The sequence below is a fragment of the Cercospora beticola genome, chromosome 1 (genome assembly GCF_033473495.1).
Source record: "Cercospora beticola chromosome 1, complete sequence".
Lineage (NCBI taxonomy): Eukaryota > Fungi > Ascomycota > Dothideomycetes > Mycosphaerellales > Mycosphaerellaceae > Cercospora > Cercospora beticola.
In genome coordinates, this window is record NC_088935.1 from 4,804,860 (window position 1) to 4,824,222 (window position 19,363).

A 19,363-nucleotide genomic window follows, 5' to 3' on the forward strand; every position below is an offset into this window, starting at 1 on the left:
GCGGGCCGCATAGCAGTGAATGATACGAATACCGATGGGATTGCGGACACGCACTGCTCGTTGATGATGATGGCGGCGTCAAGAACAGCGCTCACGATTGAAGAGGGGTAACAGTGACCCAACTCAGTCGTCGATGGTTCTCGGAGAAGGCGAGCGAGTCCTACCAAGCCCTGGAACATCCGAAAGCATAGCAGGCATGCGAAATCTAGAGTGATATCGTGATGGGATTGCAGATGCAGTCGTAATGTACAAGGCTGAAAGCACGTGCGCGCACATGCCCCGAAAGCGAAAGCTTATCGGACATTAGGCTTCTGGTCTCCGCTGTGAGCCTGCCTCTCCGTTGCGATGATGATGGTGATGATGCCAGCCCTCGTTCATGGGTTGTTATCGAGCGCGGCCGCGTCCGGATGAGCCTCCGCGCAATCATAGCAGCGACGACAGAATGGAAATTCACCACTGTGTTTGAGACATGTGTAGCGCGCCAACTGAGAGAAGAAAACCTCGGAGTTTGGATTACCAATCTTTCCGCCCAGGTCTTCCAGCACCATCTTCGTGCTCAGCAAAGGGTCGCGAGCTCGCGCATCTCACCCGACGAGTACCTCGCACTGCTCCAATCACCGTAGCGCACCCTGGACGGACTCATTCTCCAATCTTCGCCTGGCGTGCTCGCGGCTGAAGCAGGCCAGCGGTGTCTCTAGAGTCCGCCGGTCCGTCATCGCCCTGCGCCCGTCATCGCCCTGCGCCCATCAGCGCACGACCACGAGCACTCCTTCTGTTAGTCTCTGACTCTGCATCTCGTCTCTGTCGCGCTTCGAGCCTGCGAGCGAACAGATACGCCGTCGGTGCATCGTGGCATCGTGGCACAGGAGGTGAGCATCTGCCTACATATTCCTACCGCGGCGGGGTGATCTGCGAGCCCCGTCCAGACCACTCGCCGCCGCTCCTGCAGCTACCAACTGCTTTCTCACGCACTCGTCTCTACACTCTCGACATCCTCCGCAGGCACCGACTTGCCACGCGATCCATCGCAAAATCGCCGCCTCTCAATGGCTGAGCTAACAAAGCGAGAGCAGCAGGCGATACCATACCTGACTCCCCAGCAGCAGGACTTACTGGTCGCTGCCCTCAGTTCTCAGGCGCAGCCGCACACATCCACCCTCGAGCGCCCGGGCGCCGTGAAGAGATCCGACTCCGATTTCACTACACATCCAAACACCATGCCCACGAACGCCAATGGTGATGCGCTCTTTGTGAGCCCGCAGACTGCGGAACTGGACAACTTCGGGCTGGACTACACCCCAGGACTGGACTACCTGGATGACGACGGATTCGACTTTGAGAATGCGGATGTTGGCGGAGAACTCATTGGTCCACTTCCGGGAAGCGAAGGACACGAAAAGAGGAAGAGCCGCGAAGACAGTGTCGGCACGGAACACGATGCGAAGCGACAGGAGACCAACGATGGTGAAAAGGCACAGAAGAAACCAGGCAGAAAGCCTCTCACTAGTGAACCGACGACTGTAAGTCCGCAATCCCTCGTCATAAGTCGACTTACTCTGACTGTCACTGTAGAAGAGAAAGGCGCAAAACCGTGCCGCGCAGAGAGCGTTCCGCGAGCGAAAGGAGAAGCATCTGAAGGACCTCGAAGAGAAAGTCACCTCTCTGACCAAGTCTTCAGAGGCAGAGAAGCATGAAAACGGCGTGTTGAGAGCTCAAGTGGAGCGCTTGCAAGTCGAATTGCGAGAATATCGCAAGCGCCTCTCTTTGAACAGCGGCGCCGTGCGTTCCTCTCCACCTTTGAATCCTATGAATGGGCAACGGAGCAGCAGTGGCCCTTCATATGGCAGCAACTTCCAATTCGACTTTTCCAAGTTCGGAGCTTTGCCTGGTAGCCAGCTGTTCGGAAACCAAGACACCTCGAATGGTAACAGCCCTGGCAACAAGTCAGACAATATGTCTCCTCCCATCGTCCAGTCCCCAGCCAGCATGAATGGGGTCAATCAAGCACAATCTCAAGCTCAGAACAGCCGACATAACAGTCTTGGTCGGAGTCTGAGTCCGCAGAGCATTCAGCGGAATGATTCCACATCGGGCAGCAACGGTAGTCCGGCGAACGTGGCCAGCATGGACTCTGCTTTCACGTCATATAGCACAAACGACAACATGCACGGATTCGCCACCACACTTCCCCAGATGAGCAACGGCGACGGATCATTCAACGACCTTTTCAGCCCCAATCTCCTCAAGAGTGCCAACATGAACACATACTTCAATAACAACAATGCACAAACCTCGGCTCCGAGCTCGAATTACAACGGGGAAAGCTTCGATAATGGAGGAGACAACACTTCTGGACTCAATCGCGTATTCCAGTTCAACAGCGGCAGCAATGCCAGCGATAGCACATCTCCCAGCGCCAGTTCTAACAGCCAGTGGAATGCCAACGGCAATGGCAATAGCTCTTGTGGGACGTCGCCTGAGCCTTTGCACGATAGCCCAGCGCTGAGAGATGGCCAATATGGCGACAAGAGCCACAAGCCGGCTGTCAGCTCACAATTGACGCCCGCAAATTTGAACTCGCAGCAGAGTATGAACTCCATGTACGGCTTCGGAAATGCCGATCTCACGAACCCGTCATCGGCCAACACATTCGATCCCGTCTTGTTCGGCGACTATCGCGATACCAACGATGCGATTCTCGGAACTGGCGACTTCACAGGAGGCTTTTTCGATGATGCCCTCAACTCCGCCTCCTTCGACTACCAGTCACCAAGCAACCTCTTCGGCATTCTTCAGTCTCCGCGACAAACACAGGCTACACTACCTGTGCCCAACAAGCCTGCAAATGCACCTACACCGAGTCGAAATCTCATGGCTGAGATACAAAAGACTTGCGACGGCGGTGACGACGATTACGGTCTTCCAGGTGCTGACAAGAACAAGACGCAAGCAGAAGGCGGAAAGTTTATCAGCTGTAACAACATCTGGTACGATCAGAGAGACTATACCTGGGTCAGTATAGCACCTGCTAACAACGTGAACAGGACACAGCTGCAATCGAATCCCGATTTCCAAGAAGGCAAATTCGACTTGGACGGGCTTTGCTCGGAGCTTCGTGTCAAGGCCAAGTGTAGCGAGAACGGCGTCATGGTTGATCAAGAGCATGTCAATGCTGCTCTGAAGAAACTGGGGAAGAAGGACGAAGCGGGCAAACCATACGGCCCGCCATCGTTGCTGTTTGAGCAGGACAGTTGGTGAGTCTAGCACACGATCACGTATCAGAGAACAACGAACTGACTTTATGATAGGAACAACGTGTTGAAGAAATTGCAGAATAACAGCAAGGCGTGATGAGAAGCAACTGCAAGCAACAACATGCAAAGTGATGTGCTACGAAAAAGGTCCTTGGAGTCTGGTGCAACTCAACTTTCGAGGGTCAAGTGCAGAGGAAGAACCTGAAAATGGAATGGTTTATGACTTGCTACAATAGTCTGGGGGCAGGCATTTCGACTCTGATATGGAGTTTGATGGGAGGAGTTTCGCGTCAATTCGCGGCGGTGACCGCAAAAGCATGGCAATCCTCGACCTTCATACGAGGATCGAAACGTCAAACGTGATACGAACGCGCGTATGTACGCTATAGAAGAATGAGCAATACGGAAGACCACCAAGTCTACCAAGTCGTTGGCGTTCTTGTCGTGACCCTGTTTGAAGCTGTTTTCCAAGAAGTAATTACGTCGACGCGTCGCCCATGGCAACCAGAAATACCAAAATAGATAATGCAGCAATCCACACTTCGCGACGCACAGCATTCCAGGTGACCTCACTGTCGAGTGCTCTAATAAATTCTGTGAGTGTCGATAATGCGATATGCCGTCCTCATCTTCTCAGCCGACACGCGACTCTCCAGCCAGACGACAACGACGACGAAGGACGCATCACCGAACAGATAGCAATGGTGAATTGCTGGGTCGAGATCGCTACGAGAGCGAGAGGGATGATCGCGACAGAAGTCCAACGAGACGAAGAAGGAGGACGGAAGATGCAGATGGACACAGACGGGAAAGAAGAAGAGAACGACCACCGAATAGCTCTCGGACTCGACGTGCGCCAGAAAGCGAATACACGACCAGTGGATCGGGCAGCAGAAGCGCTGCATTGAGTGTTGATCAGCTCGCCAAGTTGGACCGTCTGAACAAGAAGCTGGGCTACAACGACTACGATGCGCCTCCGAGGCCACGAGAGCGAGAGCGGGGTTATGATGAGGTGGAAGTCGAAGAGGACGCAACGCGGTATAGTGACCTGGAGCGCGAACGAGAGGACAGACGACGAGAGCGCGAACGACGGCGAGAAGAGCGGCGACGAATCCGCAGAGAAGAAGAGAGAAGAGCGTGGCTAGCTGGCGAGGACGAGGAATCCGATGCGCCCATCCGTGGTGCGAAAGTGAGGTCTGCGAGCAATCACGACCGGATGCGGAGTACACGAGACAGGCGAGACCGACGAGCTGATGATCACGACTATGTACGAGACAAGAGGGAACGACCACGTAAAGAGCGGGAAGAGAGAAGAGTCGCCAGTGGCCAGGTGCTGGAACGAGGTGATCCAGGCGAGTATGATGGAGGCGCATACTACAGCGAGAAAGACGAGTACGCAGAAAGTATTCGACGAAGAGATGGAAGCGATGACAGTAGCAATCCATACATCGACCCAGAAGAGCAAGAGCGAAAGAGGAAGCTGCGTAAGAAGATCTTCATTGGCGTGGGAGTGTTCATCGTGCTGCTTGCTATCATCATACCAGTCGCGGTGGTTGTTTCGAAGAAGAACAGCTCTGGCGGCGGAGATGGCTTAGGTGGAGCTACAAGCGCTGCCTCTGGAGGCTCTGGCAAACCAAACAACAGTAACCTGGACGACATCTCCAAAGACAGCATACCGGAGCAGTACAAGGGGACGTGGCTGGATCCGTTCTCGTGGTACGACACTCAGGACTTCAACGTCACCTTCACGGACCAGATGGTGGGAGGGCTGCCAGTGATGGGCTTGATGAGCCAGTGGGACGATTCTGCGCGTGCAAACGAGAAGGTTCCTCCTCTAGATGAAGACTTCGAATATGGAAAGATGCCAGTCCGAGGGTGCAATGTCGGTGGCTGGTTGAGCATCGAGCCCTTCATCACGCCTTCGCTCTTTTCTCAGTACAAGACCAGCGATGGTGTTGTTGACGAGTGGACCTTGACGCAAAAGTTGGGTCCCACGAATGCGAAAAGCACGCTAGAGAAGCACTACTCTTCCTGGGTTACGGAGTCCACCTTCAAGGACCTACAGGCTGCTGGCTTCGATCATGTTCGCATCCCATTCTCGTACTGGGCTGTCACGTCGTACGATGGAGATCCATACGTCGGTCAGGTAGCCTGGCGTTATCTCCTTCGTGGTATCGAATGGGCACGCAAATATGGTCTCCGCGTCAATCTCGATCTCCATGGCGCACCAGGGTCTCAAAATGGCTGGAATCACTCTGGTCGTCAAGGTCAAATCGGCTGGCTGAATGGCACAGATGGCACCAAGAATGGCGACCGCACGATCGAGATCCACAAGCAACTCTCCGAGTTCTTCACCCAGCCGCGATACAAGAAGCTAGTCACCATGTACGGCCTCGTCAATGAGCCACGCATGGTAGAACTCGACCAAGCCACCGTCCTAGCCTGGACTGAAAAGGCCATCGATGCCGTCCGCGGCAACGGTTTCACGGGCGTGATCGTATTCGGCGACGGCTTCATGGGCCTAGACAACTGGCAAGGCAAACTCACCGGACAGCAAAACCTCCTCCTCGACGTCCACCAATACGTCATCTTCAACGTCGACCAAATCGTCCTAAACCACCACGACAAACTTAATTTCGCCTGCGCGGGCTGGACACAACAAGCCCTCCGCTCCCAAAACACTGCCACAGGTTTCGGCCCCACGCTCTGCGGCGAATGGTCCCAAGCCGACACCGACTGTGCTCAATACCTCAACAACGTCGGCGTCGGTTCCCGCTGGGAAGGAACGCTCAACATGGTCGGCACACCAGGCGGCTCCCTCAACGGCTCAATCCTCGAACCTACTTGTCCTACACACAACAACCCTCGATGTTCATGCGACGGCGCAAACGCAGATACGAGCGACTATAGCGATTCTTATCGCAAGTGGTTGCTCATGTTTGCGGAGGCGCAGATGCATAGTTTTGAGCAAGGGTGGGGGTGGTTCTATTGGACGTGGCAGACGGAGAGTGCGGCCCAGTGGAGTTATAAAGCTGGATTGGCGGCGGGGACGATGCCGAAGGTTGCGTGGGAGAGGTCGTTTGATTGTAGTCAGGAGATTCCGAGTTTTGATGATTTGGAGGAGTTTTATTAATGGAGGAGAGGCATGTTGGGTTCGTGTTTTAGAGCATGAAAGGATGAGCAGGGTGACGATAGATAATGAATGACTGACGAGCGGTTGTAGATGAGGCTGGGGTTAGGGTGATGGGGAAGGTTGAACAGAACTAAGATGATCAGCCAGATTGCTTCTTCGTGCTTGCTTCCATGTGAGAAGGCTTTGCTCGAGGTGAGATGCCGTAGCATACATCGTTTTGAAGCCTGTTGAATGGCACTTCAATGGTTCGACTGAGACACTTCTTTCCGTACGAAATTCGTGAGACACACTTCCCTCTGGACTTCAGAAAGTACTCACGCTTCAAGCACCCGCGACAGAGCGCTGTTACCTGTGCCTGTCTACGTGTCTCCCTTTCTCACCGTTCTGCTTTGGTCTGTCACAGCCCGAGGATCAGTAGTCTGTCTGCAGCATAACAAACCATGGTACTGGTGACAGACAAGGTCAAGCATCCGGTTCACTTTACATCGAGACTTGCCATCTCGATGCTTGACATGTCTTATTTGCCTTGTCCTGTCTTGTCTGCATGTTGAATGAAATGGAAAGGATCTGCATGCCAACTGATAAGAAATTCGATTGCTTGCATGAAAGAGTGCAGCATGAGGTCGAAGGAAAGTTCTCCAGGCACCTGTGCCGGCTCGGATGTGAAGATCCGGGACGAGGATGGGAGGCCATGTTGCGACGTGATGTTCTGGCGGTATGCTTGCAATTTCTGGGACCGTGAGCTGACATTTGTGTTGGTAAAAGAACTTGAGCGATATTGTAGAACCAATAATGCCTCATCCGAGCATATTACTGCTCTTAGTGTCCATGATCTACAAGTGCAGGAGGAGCGAAGATCAAAGCCTCACTCCTGCAGTGTAAAAGAGTATCGACCGACCAAGCCACGCAAATGGCGCTCCTTCTCTGCGCTACAGTATAGTGTTTCGTACTGTACAAATAGCAACGTATTCGTAAGGTTTGCCCTGGTTGCGGGTTAGCTTCCTGCCAGCTTCAGCCATTTTTGTCGTTGCTGTGCACAGGATCTAGATCCTGCGCTGAAGAGAGTCGAAAGGGAAAATCCCCATGAGCCTAAAACGTCTTTTGACTTTCCGAAGTCAGCCGCTTGCAGCGTTCAGCGTTCGGTGTGAAGATCCATCTCAAAGCAGAACACAGAGCAAGAGACGGACAGAACAGAGAGGGCTCTTCCCGCCTCCACGTCCACAGCATCTTGTGGCAAGAACACACGCGACAGCATGATGCCAAACCTGGTACCCCATCGCGCACCGTCATCGGCTTCCACGTCTCGAATGCAAGAAGACACATGCAGTCGCTAGTCCGTGGCTACACAGCCATTGAACGTCTTGAAACTTATCATCAAATCGGACGAGTCGGTGGTCGGCAAGCCGGTGCTGTAGTAGTGTTATCTTTGGCAGCCGCGATTAATCATGCAGTTGACAAACAGCATGACGTGGAGAGAGTTTTGATGGGAAGCTTTTCGCCTTCGCTCGGCAGGTCGGATTGGTGGTTGATCGCTGTTGCTTGGACTCGTAGCCAATTAACGCCGCGGCAACGGCGATGCTGCTCGGCTTCAGCTGCGGTCGATCGAGGAAGAGAGGAAAAGGGTCCTGTGCTGTCTTTCGATATACTGTGCGTCTGCGTTGTTTGTTGGTGATGCTGATGATGATCTGCGTTGGATGACTGCGATGTCTCGAAGGAATGGAGTGTGCTTGCTGGCCTTATCATTCTACGTGGGATGGTCCACGAACACGTAGGCAGAAAAGAAAGTGTCATTGCATGCAAATATGATACTTGCCTGAGAGGTGTTTCGTTGGCTTTTTCGAGATGTGCAGAGTAGATCCCGGTCTGTACCGAGTTTTGATCACCTACGTAGGGCTGGGCCCCCTTCTGCCCGCCCGCGGGCGCGGCTCTTTCTGGCATCTGCGAGATAGTGTTTTGTGGAGCAACAAATCGACTGGAGCTGAGTGCGTTTTGCCGCGGACAAGTGTTGCATGTCGTGGCGGAGCCTGGGTCCCTTGATTCCTGTGGGAAGTAGGAGACTAAATTGCTGTGCTGGGCTGACGGCGTAGCTCTCGACCAGAGTATATCACTCGTGGCTTGTACCCACTCTCGTGTTTATTAGTATTTGGTTTGCCTGGCTCCCTTTTTCGACACTTCTATACACACGTCGTACTCTATACCATCTGCATTTGCTACGAGTAAACATTTGCGTGGTTCGACGTTCAATCGAGGCAGGACCTCAGCATACACACTTCAACAACCCAATATATCAACGTCACTCAACCATGACGGCACCAATTCCAATTCTGAGCAAAGCCAGGAGCAGAGCGGGCAGGAACGAAACGAAAGGCTCACCAGGGAGAATGGTGATATGTGGAAGAGGAGGTGCTGGCAATTGTCGACCACCAGCAGAAGTCAAAGCCGCAGACGAGGAGGAATGCAGGATCACAGCCGAGCTCGCCAACTCACATCCTAGTCAATCTACCAGTTCAGGTAAGCAGAACCATTCGTGAACGACACGTGAGAGCACATGCTGACGACCACTGCAGTGAAAGGCGAACGAAGCAATCGTAGAGCATCACTATTCTCCCTGAACTCGTTCTCGAGCCGAAGCACAGCGTCATCGATCAAATCATCATCGACAATGTCTTTCCTGGAGAAGTTTGGAATATCACGGAGACCGGATCGGGCTGCCGAGGAGCGGTCAATTGCGTCGAAGAGCCCAAGTAAAAGCCCTTCGGAGACGCCATCCTCGGCGAGCATGGTGGAGGAATAGCGGGGTTGAATCGAAGGATATGCAATTTTTCAGAATGATACCCATTGTGCATTTTATGTCTCGTTAGAGCGGAGCAAAGCTTGGAGAAGCTTAGATCGTGGTATACCCGCCGTCAACGACGAGCGGATGACCTGTCATCCAGGAACTATGTAGAACCTAGCATTAGCAGGTTCTTTGGAAGGAACCATGTTCACAACTTACCTTTCGTCACTGCACAGGAACAATGCTGCATCTGCAATGTCTTCTGGTCTTCCCAGTTCACCCCAAGGATGCCTCGCGGAGAGGTACGCAAGGCCCTGTTCGTTAGCCGTGACTGGAGCGATCATGGGAGTGTGGATGTATCCAGGACACAAGGCATTCACGTGGATACGATCCTTCGCATATTCGGCACCCATTTGCTTCGTCATTCCCACGACAGCCCATTTTGAAGGTGCATATGCTGGCGTGCCTGGAGTCGTGACAGTTCCCTGCAAAAGTCTTAGAAATTGATAGCGTGCGTTCATGGGCTGGCTTACCATAATGCTTGCAGCGTTCACAATCCATCCTCGTGTCTTGTCGCCACGAGCGTTTGGTGCCCGAGGCTCTTGTTTGAGCATCTGCTGGATTGCATACTTGCAGCACAGCCACACGCCTCTGCAATTGATTGCCATTTCGAGATCAAAGTCTTCCGTGGTAAAGGTGTCGACTCTGCACACTTCATACTTGGTCTCGAGGGCAATGCCTGCGTAGTTGAGGATGGCATCAAGTCGGCCACCGAACTTTACTGCTTCTTGGATGAGATTCTGGATTTGATCTTCTTTGGTGACATCGCAGGCAACGAAGATGGCAGTGTTCGGACCATGCTTAGAATTGAGCTCATCCTCGACACTGACAGATTTGAGGTCGGCGCAGACTATGCGTGCTCCTGCTGCGGCAAACTTGAATGCTGTCGCTTTGCCAAGGCCAGAAGAAGCTCCAGTGACTGCTTATCGTAAGTAGGAAAGCTAATATGCAGAAGTCCATGACTTAGCTGCAGCTTCACATACTGACGGCAATTCTGTCTTTGAGGCGTTGATCAGCCATGACTCCAGTTCCCAATGTAGTCTCTCGTGCTTTGTCTTGTCAGTGAATTTGTCTGTCGATCAAGTTATAACCTGATATGCTGTTCGAAGTGAAAGATGAGATGCTGAATGAGTTGGCTGTAGTGGAAAAACTGGATCAATATATATGCTGCCAGAGTATTCGTTACATTGCACTGAGCTCTCAAATGACCTCCGGCAATGCACCGTAACCCCGCAGCAAGAAGCGGACCACAAACGGGGAGGCCGGCCTACACCAAGTGGACTTGGCGCGTATCGGATTCACAGCAGCAGCGAGAAGACCATATTTTACGCCCGAGATGGAGTCGGTCCACGGGGTCGCCGTCTTACAACATGCTAGAGCTCACATCTCGCGTGGGGCTGGAAAGAAACGGCCTTGAGCGGAGAGCCTGGAAAGAGTGTGCAGCCACGACACGTACGAGTTGACTCAGGAAAAGAAGAGTAAGAAGCGCTCAGCGGGTCTGGGAGGAATAGAAGACAGGGCAAGCGATGGTGGTGGTGAAGGGGGAGGCGGCCGCATTGCCCGCGGGAGTGCTGGAATGGGCGTAGCGTGAAAGGTCTGAACACCTGAGACAAAAAGTTCATCGACACGGACCCGGACGGCGATGCAGGCCAGGCCATTGCCAGACACCGTCACTCTTTTTGTCCATCCGCCATGCGTGTCCAAGGCCTCGCGCGGCTTCCGCTGCGCAATGTGGTTTTTCGCAATGCCACCAGTGCTGGCCGCAGGACGTTCGTGTCCGCGGCAGCATCTCCCTTCCAACGAACACCCTTGACCGGCCAGAATCACGATCGAATAGGCCAGGTCCAGCTGCAGTACCAATCACGACGGTGGCAGTCCGCCGCTGCCGCAGTCCTCGAGACGGCCATGCACGATCCGACCTCGCTCTCACAAGCCGCCATCGTCGACAATCTCGATCCGAAAGAAGCAGCTCGTTTGGACAAAGTCAGAAACATTGGAATTGCAGCACATATCGATTCTGGCAAGACAACTGCCACTGAGCGCGTGCTGTTCTATACCGGACGTGTGAAGGACATTCACGAAGTGCGTGGCCGCGATGGCGTGGGCGCAAAGATGGACAGCATGGACTTGGAAAGAGAGAAGGGCATCACCATCCAGTCTGCCGCCACCTTCTGTGACTGGGTCAAGAGGACGCCTGACCCCGTCACTGGAGAATTGAAAGATGAGAAATATCACATCAACTTGATCGATACCCCCGGGCACATTGACTTCACAATCGAAGTGGAAAGAGCTTTGAGAGTGCTGGATGGTGCTGTCATGATCTTGTGTGCTGTGTCTGGCGTGCAATCGCAGACTGTCACAGTTGATCGGCAGATGAAGCGCTACAACGTCCCTCGATTGTCGTTCGTGAACAAGATGGACCGAGCTGGTGCGAACCCATGGAAGGCGGTGGATGGCATTTCTCAGAAGCTGCGGATCCCCGCTGCGGCTATTCAGATACCAATTGGTGCCGAGGACGAATTCAAGGGCGTGGTGGATCTGCTCAGGATGCGCGCAATCTATTCAGAAGGCGAGAAAGGTGAAATCGTGCGTGAGGATGAGTGCCCTGCGGATTTGGTCGAATTTGCCAAGGACAAGCGACAAGTCTTGATCGAGACGCTCGCTGATGTCGACGATGCCATTGCCGATGCTGTTCTGGAGGAGCGTGAACCTGCCGTGGACGAGATCAAGGCTGCGATTCGTCGTGCAACTATTGGCCTGAAGTTCACTCCCGTGATGATGGGATCCGCTCTGGCTGATAAGTCGATTCAACCCATGCTTGATGCTGTCGTCGACTATCTGCCAAATCCTTCCGAGGTCGAGAATTTGGCGCTGGATCGCAGAAGGAACGAGACTCCCGTGAAGCTTGTCTCCTACAACTCCCTGCCATTTGTTGGTCTCGCATTCAAGCTGGAAGAGTCCAACTTTGGCCAGCTCACATATATCCGTGTTTATCAAGGAAAGCTTTCAAAGGGCCAAAATGTCACCAATGCTCGTACTGGTCAAAAGGTCAAGGTTCCGCGTATCGTACGCATGCACTCCAACGAGATGGAAGAAGTGTCCGAAATTGGGGCTGGTGAGATCTGTGCCGTGTTTGGTGTAGACTGTGCTTCAGGCGACACTTTCACTGATGGTGGCAAGCTTGACTACTCCATGACATCCATGTTCGTTCCGGATCCGGTCATTTCGCTTTCGATCAAGCCAAAGCACACCAAGGACACGCCAAATTTCTCGAAAGCTATTTCCAGATTCCAACGCGAGGACCCTACTTTCCGTGTACATGTCGACACTGAGTCTGGCGAGTCCATCATCTCTGGCATGGGAGAGCTCCACTTGGACATCTACGTCGAGCGCATGAAGCGTGAGTACAAAGTCGAGGTCGTCACAGGACAGCCGCAAGTCGCATACAGAGAAACAATCCAAGAACATGTCGACTTCGACCATCTTCTGAAGAAGCAGACCGGTGGTGCTGGAGACTATGCCCGCGTTGTCGGATATCTCGAACCTGCCGAGCCTGCTGAGGGATCTGAGAACACCTTGGGAGAGAACAAGTTTGAGTCCCAGATCGTGGGCGGTACCATTCCAGAGAAGTACCTGTTTGCTTGTGACAAAGGTTTCCAGGCTTCTTGCATCAATGGACCTCTGCTGGGACACCGCGTCTTGGGCGCATCAATGGTCATCAACGACGGAGCCACTCACATGACCGATTCCTCCGAAATGGCCTTCAAGAACGCCACGCAACAGGCCTTCCGTAAAGCTTTCCTGGCTGCCAAGCCTCAAGTGCTTGAGCCACTGATGAAGACTGTGATCACCGCACCTGTCGAGTTCCAAGGAAACATTGTCGGTCTGCTCAACAAGCGTAATGCGGTGATCAACGACACTGAGATCGGTGCCGAGGAGTTCACACTCACTGCTGATTGCTCGCTGAACAGCATGTTTGGTTTCTCGTCCCAGCTTCGCGCTGCCACCCAAGGCAAGGGAGAGTTCTCGATGGAGTTCAGCCACTACTCGCCTGCTCCACCGCAGTTGCAGAAGGAGTTGATTGCGAAGCATGAGAAGGAGAGAGCGGAGAAGAACAAGAAGTAGATGATGATCGACATACAGCTCCAGCTTCGGTCGGTCTTGTTGTGCCAGCCGGGCTTTGGGTTGCGATGGAATTGCCACGAGCTGATGAACGAGCCAGGCTCAGAAGGACTCTCGCTCGAACTTCGAAGCCGATCTTCTCGTGCCAGACTGGCACTCCGATGGCATATGAAAGTCTTGAAGTGCACCGAGGCATCCAGGCCACCCAGACGTTCCCCAGCATCCGTGTTTCGGATCCGCAACGGCATGAGACTCCAGGCGATGTACGATACTCTGTACAAAGAGGACATGATGGCATGCCCATGTATAGGTTGGCGCTCTGGGACAAAGCATATCACGCCCATGGTTGGCGAATGCATGGCCAAACAGCGCCACATCTCCGCTTCGGATTGCATTGTTAGAGACTTTTAGATCCTATGACTGATAAATGTATAGATATGCATCCTCGATGGGCTATTGCCTCCTAATTGACAGCGACATTGATTGGGAAATGCTTACGCCGAATTGGTAGAATCGATCGAAGAGAGACGGCGGCTGCTCCTTGCATAATCACGACTCGATGGCCGGCCGCCCAGCTCATGCGGAGGTAGATGAGGCGATGGAACGAACATCGTAGGCTGATTTTGCTGGGCTGCGTCTCCTACACTGGACTCGATCAGGTCGGCGGAATAAGGAGCTTTCTGTTCGCGGGCAAATCCCACTGGCTCCTCATATTGGCTGCACGACTTTGGATCCACGTCAAGACTGTCATGATCCAGCGCCTCCCCGCAAGTCCCGCGCTGGGCCATTCCAGACAATCTCGCCGTCTCCGCCTGCCGACACTCTGAGTCTGCTATGCAGAGCCATTGGTGGGTCATCCCTCATTCACCTGCCAAGATTTGTCTCTTGTTCACCGTAGAGACCCACTGCCGACCTCTAAGCCAGGCAAGCAATGTCGCAGACCTTCTTTCGCACATCGACAAAGTCTTGCCAACAAAGTCGAGCGTGGAGGCCGTCTCCATCAGCTGAACGCCGCGCACCCGCACACATCTGCACTGCACCGTTTCCCACTGTCGCCTCGTCGGCCGCTCTCCTGAGCTGCTGCCGTACTCGAGGTACCTGATGTCCGCGCCAATGATGCTGATGCATCGAAAGTCTTACATGTTCACAGTGTTCATCGACAACGCAAGGCTGCGGGTCGCGCCTCTCGACAAGTACAACCGGCGCGTGTATCTGCGCCATCTCAGTACCTGTAGGGTTGACTTCGAGCTCGGCTTGCCGGTATCTCTCAGGCTCGAGCCACATCCCAAGTCGCCGCACATTGGCCTACACAGTCCCTTCTCAAGCAGTCGACCGTTCACATTGCTAAAACTCGACATGCACACGGAAGAGTAGAATCCCTGCCTACAAACCTCGAGCAGTCTCCGCATCAGGACTGTCATCATGGCAGCAACCAGTGGTGCTGAATGGGTGGAAGGTGATGAGGATCTGTTCGCCGGCAGTGATCTCACGCTTCCCTCAATGGCTACATATATGGCTAGGATCGCCCAAAATTGGAATTACAAGCAGTCTTCTGAGGACAGGAACAAGCAGTTCAAGACCGACTTACATGCTGTAGCCAATGGCACGTGCATCGAACCTCTCGAACCAAGCGAGTCTTTGGCGAGCTCACCGGGGCAGCGCGGTCAAACCCCGAGTCAGGAGACAGGTGGTGCTCGCTTCTTGGAATTGGAGCCTGAAGTCGACAACGCTGCCCCAACTGCTGAGGGCCTGGAAGAACAACAGCAAGACGCTGCTGCCGTAAACAACTCCATCAGTCACCAGGATCTGGGCATTCAGTTTTCCGAGGAGTCGAATGACGGCACTAAGGATCAAGATCTGGAAGGCGACGAGCAGGATGCCTCCCTGAGCGATGTTGTCGCGGATCCTTCGACGTACGACGACTCAGATTACATCATCCCATATGAAAGCGACTCGGTTACGGGAGGTGGAGATAGCGAGCCTACGCGTGCACACAACACGCCCGATTCGCCGGCTGTGAGTATCGACGACTCTGGATATGGTCCCAGCCTCAGCAGCATCGCAAGTCACATTGCAGACATCGATGACGACGGCACTTATGACTCAGATCTCGACGAGGAGCTGCAGCAGGTTGGAGAAGCCGAGACCGACGCCTTCACAAGTGAAGATGTGCAGACTGCCTCAACGGGAACGGAGCAAGCCCAACAGCCAAAGAAGTGCATCAAGACAATCGACGACCTCGTCTCCTGTGCGAAATTGACTCACGAAGTGTACAGTCGATTCGCCAATGCCACGAGTCGTGCAAACAGAGCAGACCTTACATTGTATGCGACGGACTACGAGGAACATGACATGCATCTACTTGCCCAATGGACTACGGCTGCCGTTAATGAAAATTCGCGCCGACGCGATTCAGCCCGGTCAGTAGATCCCGTGGTCAATCAGATTAATGCTGCAAAAAACGGAGGCTTCGCCAGGATGGGATTCCCTTATCCTGCGAATGTGGCCGATTGCGAGGGAAAAATGGCTGCTGTCAAAATGGCTGCTGTCAACGTGTCATCGCCCAACAACTTCAGCGCGAAGCATGACAATTACACTTACAAGGTAAGGCCCGTCTACATTGCCAACACAGGCACCAACAGCCCGCAAGCCTATCAAATGTTCACATTCCGAGGCCGGGGTCTGCAAGCTGTGCATCCAGATTACCATCACCTATTTGTCGAAGTTGTACACAGCAGCGACATCAGGGCACAGGACCCAAATGTGATCGTGGTGGATGGAGGCAACCTGCTACACGCCGAATTTTCGGTCTTCCTGAAAATCGAGCCTGTCTCTTTCCACTGGAATCAGGCTATGCATGAGCACAACAGATCACGCGTGAAGAATTCAGATGGGACCTACACATTTGGACCAGTATCTCCCATGCGCATGACTGATGGTGGTTTACGCGTGTTCTTCACACAGAAGATGTTGAACACAGGGAACGATGACACGTATTTGGCCTCCAAGACTGGACTATTCCAAACTGAGGTCGCCAACCTACACGCTGCTGCCCTACGCGTCCAAGGGACTCGTGGTCCGCGACTGAATCCAGTATCGCACAACGGAAATGCGCGCATCATGGCGCCTGGCGCCAATTCTCTCGGCACAGCTACTCATGGCAACAACGGCGGCGGAAACATGGGTGGTCCTGGCGGTAATGCTCATTATCAACCCCAGCCGACAGTCCCGCATACCGCACAGAAGCGAGGCGCATACACAGCTCTGATAAGCGTGGTGGGACATAAGCTCGACATTCATTCAGGTCCGGTGGGTGGAGCCGGCTTTCAAGTCGCCACCTCTTCAGGATATGACCGATTCCAAGAGGGTCCTCAAAAGCGTCAGCGATTGGTAAAAGGAGACTGGCAGGAGAGCGGAGGCATGCAGCGACACGAAGGCACGCAGAGAAACGGAGGCGGCCAGAGAAGTGGAGGTGGGCAGAGAAACAGAGGCGGTCAGAGAATTGGAGGTGGGCAGAGAAACAGAGGCGGCCAGAGAAGCGGAAGTGGCCAGACGAACAGAGGTGGCCAGACGAACAGAGGCGGGCCAAGAAATGCAGGCCGGTTGAGAAATGCAGGCGGGCAGGGCACGCGTGTGAAGAATTGAAGGCTTGATCAAAGCAGATCGTGTTGGAAGCGCATGATGTATCGATCTGACCGATGTGCGATTTGGGCGAAGGAAGCAGTCATCGAGTGTTCGGTGAGAGATAAAGAAGGTGGTCTCGGCTGGCTGCCTTGGAGCTGTATGATTTGGTCCGGGGCCTGGTTTGGGCTTTCATTGTCGACGGGTTCTGTAATGGAGGCTATGTCAAACTAGTCGCTTGTCGGAGCGCGGCGTTCCATGGAAGCTTTTGTTTGTATACTCTCTTGATTGTAGCTCTGAAAGACTCCGAAAACGTTCGTGTTTCGCTGGGAGACAAAGCAATCACTGTCGCTTCAGCGCAACAAAGAACACTTTCCGGACAGTCAATTAGCTCTGGTAAAACTCACGACTACGATGAATCGTGCTGTCGATTAGCTTACGAGAGAGATGAATCTGGTGGCCCGGTTCCAGGCTTGGTGGCAGGGTGACTCACGTCACACTGCCAATGTTGCTCACCAGTCGGGCTCCCCTGACAAACCAGCACTTCAACCTGTGAGGAAAGATATCCAAACCTCTATAGTCCACGATCGCGTTGCATTTGTAGATCTTCTTATACGCAGTGTCGAGCTGAGATTCACAAGACGGAGATTGGTTGCAGCGATTGAACGATATGAGCAAGAAATCTTGCCACTTCGAGCGACTCTAGAGGGCATTGATTGTTTCGTAGGTTCAACTCCCGCTAGCCACATAGGACCAAGAGTGACGCGCTAATGAGACTCATAGCTTGACAACAGTAAGGAGTATAGAGGACCAGAGACAGAACCGATGATCGCCAATTACGAACAACAAGCAGAGGAGACGGGAGAATATCTGTATGGACCACTTGGCTATCTTGAGAGGGTGGAACAAGCGCGACAAAGACTGGCAGTCACCGAAGCTGCTTCATCTGATGTTCTAAAAAAGATCTATGCATCCACCAGATATTGGATCGCCCATTCCGAGCCGCGTTGTTTCGCCGGGCTGGAGTGTGATGACGAGCTCCAACATTCGTTCTTCAACATCTGTACAGGTGCAGCACGCCTTGAGTCAAAGATAAAACTGGTCCGAGAGGCATTAGAGTCAGCGACACTGGCCTGTCAAGGTTTGGTAATGGCGCGCAGAGATGCGCGAAGAAAAGACCAAACTTCCGCCACGTCAGAGGACGCAGAAGCGAGAGTCAAGCTTGCAGATCAAAATGATAAAGAAGCTCGAATGCAATACAAGAATGCACGCGAAGCATTGGACCTGGCTCAAGCAGTTCAGCGCCAGAGAGAGTCGAACTTCGTGGATACAGATTTACTCGACGTCCTGATCGATAACGGCCTCTGGATGGACGTACATTCTCCAAGCATGTCTGAGCTCAGCGATCTCAGTATGATACCACACCATGAGCCAAAGATAACTACTCCGAGCCCAGTCTTGCTGGATCCAATCATTCAAGACCTCGAATACGCTCGTGAGCAGGTCGCAATTGCCGAGCGTAACATTAACGGATTGAACTTAGACTATCAAGGAGGTCTCGTCAACTATCTGGTGCTCTACGGACCCGAGGGTCGTGACCGATGGAACGAGAGTTTTCGGCAAGACAACGAAGGCATGTCATTCGAGGCTGTACTGGAGGAGGAGGAGCAGTTCAGGACGGAAGCGCAGGCGAACTATATGCGATGCAAAGCCGAAGCAAAAAGATGCAACATCCAGGACCAACCATTTACACCCCCCGGGTATGCGCTGGTTCCCTATGAAGAAGCGTGTTATCCACCGGAGAACACTGTTTGGATCGACAGCACGCAACAAAGACAACGACCGAAGGTCATGAAATGGGCAGCCGGGGTCGCGAGAGGCAGCCCAGCTTCATTCCGAGACGGGACGTCAGTAGACCTCCTTGGAAGTCCACGTCGAGCAGACTCATGGCCCACTCAACAAGGCAACAGCCCGACATCTTCCAAAGCAGGGTTGGTACAGCGAGCCAAGATTGCTAGGATTGCTAAGACAAAACAGAGCACGAGGGAGAGGAACCGTGCAAGCAGAAAGATATGGCAAGAGCGATTGAGGAAGACAATGAAACAGCATGGTCGGGCTGCGAAGCTCGTGGGTGAGGAAAACGGGAATATTGACTGGAACAGCTTCTATTCTGATCTTGATCCGCGCTCGGAGCAGAACGATCCGGGACGCAGAAGTGCGGAGCGAGAAAATTCAGAGCAATGGAATACCGAGCACACAAATACAGGGCAACAAAGCACAGAGCAAAGCGACTCAGGTCACACCCACACCACTTATTCGAGTTTTGAGTGGATATGAAAAGTGGTGATGGGCAGCGATGAATACATGCAGTGGACAGGATGGAGGAGCCTAAAGAAC

General features: G+C 53.2%; 7 protein-coding genes across 7 annotated transcripts; 5 read left to right on the forward strand and 2 right to left on the reverse strand.

Moving 5' to 3' along the window:
• Positions 1–1,046: 1,046 nt before the first annotated feature.
• RHO25_001915 (uncharacterized protein) lies at positions 1,047–3,351 on the forward strand (the record flags this gene model as incomplete). Its single annotated transcript, XM_023594513.2, has 4 exons — positions 1,047–1,520; positions 1,573–2,987; positions 3,045–3,254; positions 3,309–3,351. The coding sequence occupies 4 exons, from the start codon at positions 1,047–1,049 to the stop codon at positions 3,349–3,351; spliced, it is 2,142 nt and encodes a 713-aa protein (XP_023460141.1).
• Positions 3,352–3,870: 519 nt separating this feature from the next.
• On the forward strand, positions 3,871–6,387 carry RHO25_001916 (uncharacterized protein; the record flags this gene model as incomplete). Its single annotated transcript, XM_023594514.2, has 1 exon — positions 3,871–6,387. The coding sequence occupies one exon, from the start codon at positions 3,871–3,873 to the stop codon at positions 6,385–6,387; it is 2,517 nt and encodes an 838-aa protein (XP_023460139.1).
• Positions 6,388–8,886: 2,499 nt separating this feature from the next.
• RHO25_001917 (uncharacterized protein) lies at positions 8,887–9,168 on the reverse strand (the record flags this gene model as incomplete). The annotated part of the gene is made up of 1 exon (XM_065602150.1): positions 8,887–9,168. The coding sequence occupies one exon, from the start codon at positions 9,166–9,168 to the stop codon at positions 8,887–8,889; it is 282 nt and encodes a 93-aa protein (XP_065458222.1).
• A 103-nt stretch (positions 9,169–9,271) lies between these two features.
• On the reverse strand, positions 9,272–10,243 carry RHO25_001918 (uncharacterized protein; the record flags this gene model as incomplete). The annotated part of the gene is made up of 4 exons (XM_023594515.2): positions 9,272–9,326; positions 9,383–9,648; positions 9,697–10,142; positions 10,207–10,243. The coding sequence occupies 4 exons, from the start codon at positions 10,241–10,243 to the stop codon at positions 9,272–9,274; spliced, it is 804 nt and encodes a 267-aa protein (XP_023460134.2).
• A 672-nt stretch (positions 10,244–10,915) lies between these two features.
• On the forward strand, positions 10,916–13,348 carry MEF1 (Elongation factor G, mitochondrial; the record flags this gene model as incomplete). Its single annotated transcript, XM_023594516.2, has 1 exon — positions 10,916–13,348. One exon carries the CDS (start codon positions 10,916–10,918, stop codon positions 13,346–13,348), a length of 2,433 nt encoding a protein of 810 aa, XP_023460133.1.
• A 1,419-nt stretch (positions 13,349–14,767) lies between these two features.
• On the forward strand, positions 14,768–16,990 carry RHO25_001920 (uncharacterized protein; the record flags this gene model as incomplete). Its single annotated transcript, XM_023594517.2, has 1 exon — positions 14,768–16,990. The coding sequence occupies one exon, from the start codon at positions 14,768–14,770 to the stop codon at positions 16,988–16,990; it is 2,223 nt and encodes a 740-aa protein (XP_023460136.1).
• An 801-nt stretch (positions 16,991–17,791) lies between these two features.
• On the forward strand, positions 17,792–19,303 carry RHO25_001921 (uncharacterized protein; the record flags this gene model as incomplete). The annotated part of the gene is made up of 1 exon (XM_023594518.2): positions 17,792–19,303. The coding sequence occupies one exon, from the start codon at positions 17,792–17,794 to the stop codon at positions 19,301–19,303; it is 1,512 nt and encodes a 503-aa protein (XP_023460135.2).
• Positions 19,304–19,363: the final 60 nt, after the last annotated feature.